Consider the following 9,966-nt stretch of genomic DNA (forward strand, 5'->3'; position numbering starts at 1 on the left):
ACACCGCGAACCTTTTCACTTGTTCACTTGAGTACAAATGACAGCGCACCGCATTTTTATATCTTGCGTACGAGATACTACCGCAATGTGTGCATATTGCAATGCACATGACTTTTGTAATCTGAATGTATGACAAGTAGCTACTGAAATCGGGGAGAACACTATAATACTGCTACATCGTAAACAGAATTAAGTATACTCGTTTAGAGCAGTAGAGAGACGACGAATGTAACGTCGTGTTGCTTGTTCAAACACACTCGTTGAGGAAAAGATGTGGTTTGTCGATTGTGTAACGTCGAAGAATACAACGCACAATCGAAAAGGAGGAACTCTGCAGGAAATATCACCAGTTTTCCCGACAAAACCGATCAAATTTGTCACGTGTAGTCTGGTAAGTGAAAAAAATATAACCGGAGCGGTTACTTAAAGAAATTCGTGAAACATTACAATAAGCAGGCTGTACATACGGCCATGGCGTCAGCTTCCAATACGAGTGTGATTAAGTTTGGATAAATTTTCAATGACGAGCCAGAGGTTTACTGCAGTTACGTAAGTGTGCACGAGTGCCGCAGCGGCTACAGGGTTGTTGCTGCCGGAGTGGGGAGGCTTGGCGGCCGCGCGGCGCAGCAGGGCCTGGCGCAGCGCGCTCGCACCGGACATATATAAGGGCGGCCGGACATGGCGCCGGCACTCGAAGCCGCAACGTCCAGCAAAGCCCAGACATGTGCTGCCGTATCGCCGTCGCCTCCTCTCTGCTGCTCGTTGCCGGCCTGGCCGTCGCCGAGATAGGTAAGTCTGCCGCCAGTAATTCAAATCGGCGCCATCGCAAACGCTCCAGCGGTTTCCCAAACTTGAAGCGAATTTCACTTTCGTAACGTGCTCTCGTTGCTGTTGATTCCATTTTTCTGCACGTCATTCGACGGCCGATGCAGTCGTCTGCTTCACGTGCTGCGAGTTGCATTTTCTCTGCCTTTACCCTAACCAGACTTCGTGTTCAAGTTCTATTGCGAATTTAAAATTCAGAGTGACTCAGCCTTTGTGGCCGCAACACGGGCGTCTGTGTATCGATACATACACTCAGATGAGTATTTGTTTCACGTGTTACCACTCACAAATATTTCAATAATATTCTTACTGTTCCTGTACTGCAGCTGTATCTACGTCACTATCCCTATTTAAATAAAAATAGTTTTTATCCTAGTAGAGTGTGCTATTTCTGAAGACTCAGTATAATATTTTCCAGAAATGTTATGTGTAACGCGACGTATTGTACATCACATTAGGGCAGTTATATGGATAGTCAAGGAGAATTGTTTACAAATCTTGATAAGTAATGGGAGATATAAACATTTCGGAATAGATCTAGAGATGTTGTCAAAGCTGTACCTTTGGTCTGGAATGATCTACCATACTTGTTCCAGTTATATTCTGACATCAAAGTAATTTGTTTTGTTCCTTCTCTGGATCTTACCACACAACGATCGAAACTGAAATGTAGCTTCTTGCTTGTCACGAAGATAGCACAGGCAACAGCCAATATATATCTGAAAATTACGCCACGTATTGCAGCGGGACGCCTTTGATGATTATATAGAACAAATTTTTTTTTTAAAAAAGAAAGAAAAGAAAAAAAAAATACCGGTATAGTTGCAGCTTATCAGATTAACAACACTACAGCGTTTGTTTACTCGATTCTCCAGCTGATCTTCTGTGTGCAATTTTAATCATAACTGCTAAAACTAAAACCGGAACGCTACATTTTTTCATGCCACTTTTGGATGTTTTAAGTTCGGTTATGCCGTTCCAGTAGTGTATCACGACTCAGCTTCAACTGTGTCATGTAAGGTATGTTGCTCCCATAGTCCTAGGGAGACAGAACACCGTGAGCGCAGCTGACAGGTTGTCATGACTGCGAGAAAATTTATGGGAACGGCATATTGTGTATGAACTATTCTTGTCTTTCAGCGACACCTCTCGGCGTCAAGACATGTGCTGACGACCAGCCTAACGTCGTCGAATGTCGGCGGAAGGCTCTACAGGACGCAGTGCCACATCTGGCTACTGGTGAGTACTGGGAAGTACGTCTGTTAACGGCAAGGTCTACTCCGCGTGTAACAGAAGCAAGCCCATCTTCTGAACGGAGACGAGTACAAGTTTTTCACTACTGGGAACTATGCGAAAGTTCTTTGATGTATAAGTTAAATAATAGTGCTCAGAAGCTCACTTGCACCATTCTTAGAACACGAAGTTGTATCTTGACGTTATTTGTACTTTGCAGGGCATCACAGACTGAATGCTCTTTAGCAGTTCTGATGTACTATCTCCGTCTGATATCTCAACATAACATGAATGTATGAATGTTATATCAGCTACATCATTACTTGATTAGTAATAATAATAAAGGAATGCAGAATGCCTATAATTAACTATAATTTGCCAAGCTATAACGCCGTCTTACAGCTTTTTGCACTTGTCATAATTTAGTGAGAAGCACTTAGGACTCAGTGAGCTACGCAGTTAACTCAGAATACAACCGGTGAAAAAATTAGAATTATAATAATGTTAATACAGACAAATCAACGCAGATAAATCACATAGAGGTAAAATACATATGACATTTGCCTCTATGTTAAGCAAGTGATTTCTGATGAAGCCTTGGTAATATGACAGAGGGCAGCATGTAACTTTGTGGGCGGAGGAGAGAAGGGGATTTTGGGACGGGTCAGCTATTTACTTCAACCGGAGACACCTTCACATGAAAGAAAAGCAAAGCTCCGCTGCTCTGGTCGAAGACGGGCCTATCAGGGCCGGACGGTGACCGTGTCATTCTCTGGTGGTATGAAGGAGTCTGGGGTGAGCACACCGCTTTCCCGGCCGTTGTCGGCTTTACAGACCTAGAAGCCACTGCTTCTCATTCTCGTTGGCGTCACGAGGCTTAGTGACCCCGTTCCAGTCCTCCCGCAAACGCACAATCTCTGGCAGAAACGAGAATTGAACCCATGTCCTGTGTGGCAATTTTTGTTCTGGAATTTTTTGTTGATGACAGTGTGTTTACGTTTACAAACTAATCGAAGTTTAAACTTTTCTGTTTTATAATGAAATGTTTGCCGCTACCTATCATAGTTATTATCAGATAGCTTTAATTCTTATATAAACATTAAAGCTTTTGAAGTAAAATAACTACATATAGTTTCCAAGTGAGACGCTTACAAGAAAAGAACCAAGAGAATACGAAGGTGCTCGAAACGGCGACTTTCCTGTCAGATGCTACTTGCTTTAGAAATTTGTGTTATGAACCTGAGTAGCCCCGCAAGTTTTAAACTGGCTTCAATCGGTCGAACAATGAAGAAACGATTAATGTATTTGTCCCCTACAGCATTACATAGGAACCATTTTGTAAATGTCTTTCGATCTTGTTACCTACTCTAAGACACCATTCATGAACTCCTTAAGTAAAGGTAGAGCGTATACACTCCACGCAAAACAAGTTTATGTTGAAGGATAGCAAGCATAAGCAGGTAACCTTCGTAACGTGAGTTTCAGTGTGAGATGAGCTGTCGCGTGTGAACGGCTGACATCTGTCCGCAGGCATTCCGCAGATGGGTGCCGCTCCCATCGACCCCATGGACGAGCTGCCACCGCTGACGTGGCAGACCAACTCCAGAGGGCTGGCCCTCAAGTTCCGCCTCGACAACGCCCGTTTCACCGGCCTGGGCCGCTCCGTCGTCGACAACCTGCAGTAAGTTTCGTTTTCTCCTCATCGTGTCGGCAGGCAACTGCTGTACCGCTGTTCCGTGAAACATGGATCACCACATGCGCCACGGTGTGGACTGCTGGCATTAACTCAGCTGGGTAGGTCGACTGAAATTGTCTCGGTCTCCTCTACAGTCACGCGCGCACCGGCAGACAACAAGATGCTTGGTTGACTCCAGAAACGCGTGGCAGTTCTCATTTCTTCCTTTTAGTCTCTGCGTTTTGCCCAGCAGCCGCGCTCACTTCTTTAGGAATTAAGTTTTTTCCAAAGTATTAACTCTCCTGAACGGAGGCCAGCGACATACATACCCCTGTTAACTACCACCTCCCCACTCCCTCCCCCCCCAATCCCATTATATCCATTGCTTGCGACGGTCAGGTTGTTCGCTGTTTTAAACCTAGTAAGAGGTGCAGCCAAAATTGTTGCTTACACATTTACATGGGAAAATACTTGGTCGGCTCTTTCTCTCTCATTTACACGCATTTAATTACTTAGCCACTCCTTTCGTAGTACGTATGGGTACTAGCTTGGAGTTAATGTCTTGTTGACAACAGACATTTTACATGAATATAAAAAGTGCAGGACTGCTTGCTGACAGTGTTCTGCAGTGCCTCGGAAAAAAAGGTGTACCTTTTCAAAACCTCCCTAGTCTAATATACTGTGTATGTGATTGTTGGAAGAAATTCATCTGCGTGTTAAAGTAGACGAAACACCATGTGTTATAGGACCAGACCAATCAGGTAGTAACGTGTTTTGTCAAACAATGATTTCCAAGTCACTGGATATCATTTTCCTAAGACGTTGTTCACTAAATAAAAGCTATTGATTAGGTTGATTTTATAAGCTTTCAGTATGTGAGGATGAATGAATATCTGAAAATAATAAATCGACTAATTCCGTGTGAAGCTTTTTATGATGATCCCTCTATGACCTCTAATTTCTGACTCTTAATGTTCATCCATTAGTTAGAACATTTCACGCCTCATGTTTGTGCCTCACGTCGCAAAAATCGATAACGCAACTTATCTTGTTCCGCGAATATCACATTTAGGTAGTAATCGGAACTTGCTGCGCTGTCTGTCATCTGTCTGTATCTCACTACCTACCCACCGATCTATTTATCTCTCGCTCGGATCCCGAGCTCTGTTATCCATCTGTATTTTGCGTCATTTAATTCGGCGGCATTGTGTTTCCAGGGTGGATAACGTCAACAACCGCATCCGCGTCGTTACCCACATTGACGGCGTCAACGCGTTAGAGGGCGCCTACGCCATGTCCGGAAAAGTCCTCGGCGTCCCTCTGGACGGCAGTGGTTCCTTCAAGGTTTCTATGCGTAAGTATAAATAACCACATAAACCAATAACAAAAGACGGGTCAAATTACTGTGGGTTATATATTCTAAATACGTAAGGAAAAAATAAAATAACAAATATTCTAAATCCCTTACTATTTTCATATGCCGATATCATGTCAGCCTATAGCATAAGCTGGGATAGAGTAAAGGTGTAATTATCTGCGTGTATCAGTGTGTCTTATAGTATTAACGAATGTCATATCTTCATATAAAGGTCAGTAAGTTATAACATTTTCGCGAATAAAAGTAAGCGGAAATTAGCATAGACCATTCTTTCAACAGCGACGCATATCACTGACACACAACGTTCAGACGGTAGGTAACATTTAGCTGAAATATTTGACAATTAAGATCAAATGTTGCTGCACATATCAACTTTATCAGTGAAAACATTAGCACGTGGCAGTCAGTATTAAATATCCTGAGAACGTACGGAATGCTAGTGTGAAAATTAAGCCAAACGTAACAGAATACGTAGTGAAAGAAACAAACATATTAACGAAGTAGCTATGTAAGGAGAACAAAATAAAATGTATAGTGATGGCTGAGGGCTTTTAAAATTTGAAGGACCAATGACTAATTGGTAGATGATGTAGGAATATTGCCTTTTTCGTCTGAGAAGTGTGGTGTGCGATTCAGTTGTGGACAGAGTTTAAAAAACAAGTGGGCCGACTGTATTGGCTATCAAGTTTATAGTAAGGATGTTAGAATTTCTATTTCGGCTTACTGTGTTGATGTATGTAGAACGAACCATGCTAAGTGGATACTAACAGAGCCCTGGTCGCCACATTTCAGGCGGAGGCAACGCGGACGTGACGTACGCTGGACACCTCGAGACTGCTGACGGGGATCAGTCATACCTCAAGGTGGACTCTGTCAGCGTCAAGCTCGACTTGGGCCAAAGCCAGTATGAACTCACTGGTCTCTTCGGGGACTACAAGCCTCTAGGTAGGTTATTAGCGGAAAACTTGCACACATTGTTTTATTGAATACTTTACCTTGCTATCATCATCATCATCATCATCATCATCATCATCGTTATCGAGAATTTGACGTCAGATGCTGTACAAAGACCCCACCATAGTTCTGCAAGCGTTAAGCCCTTCATTTCTATTTATCCTATCTATTTATATGCACGTTGTGTAATCTCATCTGCACACTTTACATTGTCAAGGTACCGATCTTTCCTTATTTCCTGGATTACAGCATTACTTGATCTAATTATTACCTGTTCCACTGGAAGTATGTCCCGTCCACGTCCGTTTCAATTTCATTTCATTTCATTTCATTCAGTCTTGTCTCCCACGTGTCACCTCATACATCTGTTCTATTCCTGTCGATCATGCAGATATCTTACTCGCTTGACAGCTCTGTTTTAGATTGTGTGTCTAAACCTTAAATTGATCATAACAACACCAAACCATTTACCATAACGAGCATTACCAAGATGAGGGGGATACTTCATGCCCATCCTCTTCAAAAGAACAAGAAATTTTTAAAAAAGTTGTAAACTGTCGTTGAATTGGTTACAAATAGGCGACCGAGAGCAATCAAAACCCAATTTCGTGTTTGGTTGCCTTGCTCCAGCTACTTGTACAACCACCTTGTATGCATCTGAGGCCAGTATATCACAAGCATTCATTGCAATCTTCAACGCATCCGAATAGATATGAAAAGTGGACTGTGCGCGTTGCTGGAAAATTGTGTGCTCGTAAATCAGTAAAAAGTCACATATGTATGGCGAGTGTCTCAGCTTGAACCAAAGATACCGTCCAAAGAAATTACAATCGAAATTTACGATCTCCATTTCTCAAAAATTTTGCACACCTCTGACATAAATATTTAAACAGCTCTGAAATACGCTGACTCAGTTGGACTATCCATTAGCCCTATGTCAACCATGACTAAAATTAAATACGGTATGTAAAAGCTGGTTGGGAAATCCCACGGTGTGGATTCAGTTGCCTGCCGGAAAATGTGTTCTTCGCTCTCGCACATTGGTCCCTTTCCTTACGGATGTGTGAGAGATGTAGAATGTGCATTCGTGAAGAGTACGTGAGTGTAATGGATGACTGTATAGCTTACTGTTACGTTCGTGTTTTATGATGACGATGATGATGGCGCAGAGGAGGAGGAAACTGAGGGGTAAACCCAGTGGTGACACACAGCCTCCTCCTCTCGGATAGCACTAAGGGGCCGCCGCGTTTAACGTCCACATCTGATGGACAAAGCACCGTCAACAGTGTCGAAAAAAAATGGTTCAAATGGCTCTGAGCACCATGGGACTTAACATCTATGGTCATGAGTCCCCTAGAACTTAGAACTACTGAAACCTAACTAACCTAAGGACAGGACACAACACCCAGTCATCACGAGGCAGAGAAAATCCCTGACCCCGCCGGGAATCGAACCCGGGAACCCAGGCGTGGGAAGCGAGAACGCTACCGCACGACCACAAGCTGCGGACAACAGTGTCATATGCCGTCACTTCATTAGATATTGCGGAGAGGTTTGGAAAATAATCCAGGACACTGACGGAAAGACTGGTGATCAGGAACTTTAGGCCACCATCTCTCGTCCCCTCGCCGACCAAATACATGGCACTGAAAATTTCATCCACCATCAGGACTGGAACCAGGTTAAATCCGAATCGAGGGCCACCGAACAGGTGTGCTTCAGCGATCTGGACTACGACAGCAGGTTCTACCAAGCTAATGTGAGAAGAGAGTAGTAAAAAATGGATGTCACCGTGAAGTCAGTTAATCTAGTGGAATGAATGCTTGACATCTGCTGTGAGACTTGTATTCATGATATCAACAAGCTTAGATTTTCCAGTGTCCACAAGTCACTTCAGAGGAATTCTGAGATTGTTCCTTTCAATAAGTAACGGATACTTACCTACCCCATTCTTCTACGCCTCTGACGACGGCGCGTCAGTGATAAGCTACATTATAACCTTATTTTGTTTGCTTCTTCCCCATATATGTATGCACTGAAAACTCATTAAAGTACGGTATCATTACAGTTTTCAAATCAAACTTTCGCATTTTCAGTTTCTGCCAGAAGATCAATTTCAGACTGTCATTTCTCTGTTTGCAGTGAACGCTGGAAATATGTTCATAAACAGCGTCGCCACGAAGGTTGTCCAACCCGAACTCCTGCCGACGCTGGAGAAATGGTTGGCCGAAGTATACCGCCAGCATGCACAAGCCGTCTTCAGTACTGTACCCTACGACCAGCTCTTCCCTAAGAGGTCCGTTTACAGCGATTCCTTCAGCGCGGTCTAACCACAACATGCCTGATCTTTCAATTATTGCAAAACTTTCTATTTATGTCATGGAAGCTATATTTCCGTCACTAATGAAACGAGGCGTCCTGTATGTCCGAAGTTGCTGGAATGCATAAAACAGGCTATTTGTTTAAGATTGCTATTATCAGCGCACGTGAGATCCGTATCTACCCGAAGACTGCAGTGGCACCAATGCACACATTTCATTTGTTCCTAAGGCTTGCGCTACTTATATTAAAGTACTAACGGAGACATTTCTCTCCCTGTAAGACAATCTAGTTAGTAATTAGTTACACACACCAGGAAATTTCGGTCAAATACAAATTAAAGTGCTGAACGAGGTAGAGCAATATTCAAGACATTAAACTCTCTATGGTGTTCAAACTATCGTCTGTCCATCCAAATTTGGTTTTTCTGTAGTTTTCCTAAATCATTTAAAGTACATACTGGGAGGGATTCATCGACGAGGCCACAGACAAGTTCTTCCTCACCCTTCTCAATTTCAGCAACTAATCTATGTAACTACGTTTGTGTGTACTGGCCATAATAAACAAGAACCCTAAGGCGGGCATTGTATAACAAACCAATATCAGTTATGCTTTCGTTGAATTCGGCCCAGAAACTTTAATGGGTATGGCGCTTGTATAGACATTCCACACAATCGATGAAGGTGTCTGATTTTTTTTGGTGCTTCACTGTGTTTAGCTCCATCGAATTAGGTGTTTTTCATGCTGTTTTACATAAGAGCAGAATCTATAGATATCAAAGTTTATAACAAATCTCTCATGTTGGGTACAAGGTGGTCAGTATTGATCAAAGCGCTCTAGTGTTTCAAATGGTAAATTACGAACAGTGACAGAAAATGTTTCAGTTTTCGGAAATCTTAGTTTCTGTCGTTTTACATCTACAGGATTTTCTATTCTCGAGCTGTCAGTAATTATATCAAACTTTGTGCAGTCTCTTTATAGCCGACAAACACATCGATAGCCGACAAAGCCCTGTCTTCGAGTACATACTGGAATCAAAGGCGCTGATGATTTACAGAGTGCAAATTTCTTTTACGAACACAGAACACTCTCGAAGCACGTTCTTACTTCAAAGTAAGCACGGCAGTATTTTGAATATATACTTACTACCAATTAACAGTATATTTGTATTAAAAAAGACATTCTGGGTAGGACCAGTTTGTCGAAGAATCAGTAACGACTGTTATATTAATTCTAGTATCAATTAATGATATAACTGTGTGTATGTTTTGAAATATTTTAATTTTGTGAAATAATCTGTCGTATGTAATAAAAAGATCTGAGACTATTTTGATTTCTGTCTTGTCAGTCAGTTTTTCCCAAGAATGGAAATTACAGTGTTTATTTCCAAGAGTCGCTATCTATTAGGATGTCATCTAATATATAAAAAAAGACGAATACCACTTCATATGGTTTGCTCAACTTGCCCGAGGTCACACTCGGGTAATGCAGGGACGAACCAACGTGTAGGTAATCTCAACTGTCCGAATCATAAACATTTTCGTTTGTTGCTCTCCAGCATCAAATGATTTGAATGGTACGA

General features: G+C 42.3%; 1 protein-coding gene across 1 annotated transcript; it reads left to right on the top strand.

The window, feature by feature from the left end:
- Nucleotides 1–678: 678 nt before the first annotated feature.
- Nucleotides 679–9,717, top strand: LOC126088548 (putative beta-carotene-binding protein). The gene is made up of 6 exons (XM_049906728.1): nucleotides 679–789; nucleotides 1,966–2,064; nucleotides 3,589–3,739; nucleotides 4,951–5,087; nucleotides 5,904–6,056; nucleotides 8,208–9,717. Exons 1-6 carry the CDS (start codon nucleotides 723–725, stop codon nucleotides 8,393–8,395), a joined length of 795 nt encoding a protein of 264 aa, XP_049762685.1. The 5' UTR covers nucleotides 679–722; the 3' UTR covers nucleotides 8,396–9,717.
- Nucleotides 9,718–9,966: the final 249 nt, after the last annotated feature.

The sequence above is a fragment of the Schistocerca cancellata genome, chromosome 6, assembly GCF_023864275.1.
Source record: "Schistocerca cancellata isolate TAMUIC-IGC-003103 chromosome 6, iqSchCanc2.1, whole genome shotgun sequence".
Lineage (NCBI taxonomy): Eukaryota > Metazoa > Arthropoda > Insecta > Orthoptera > Acrididae > Schistocerca > Schistocerca cancellata.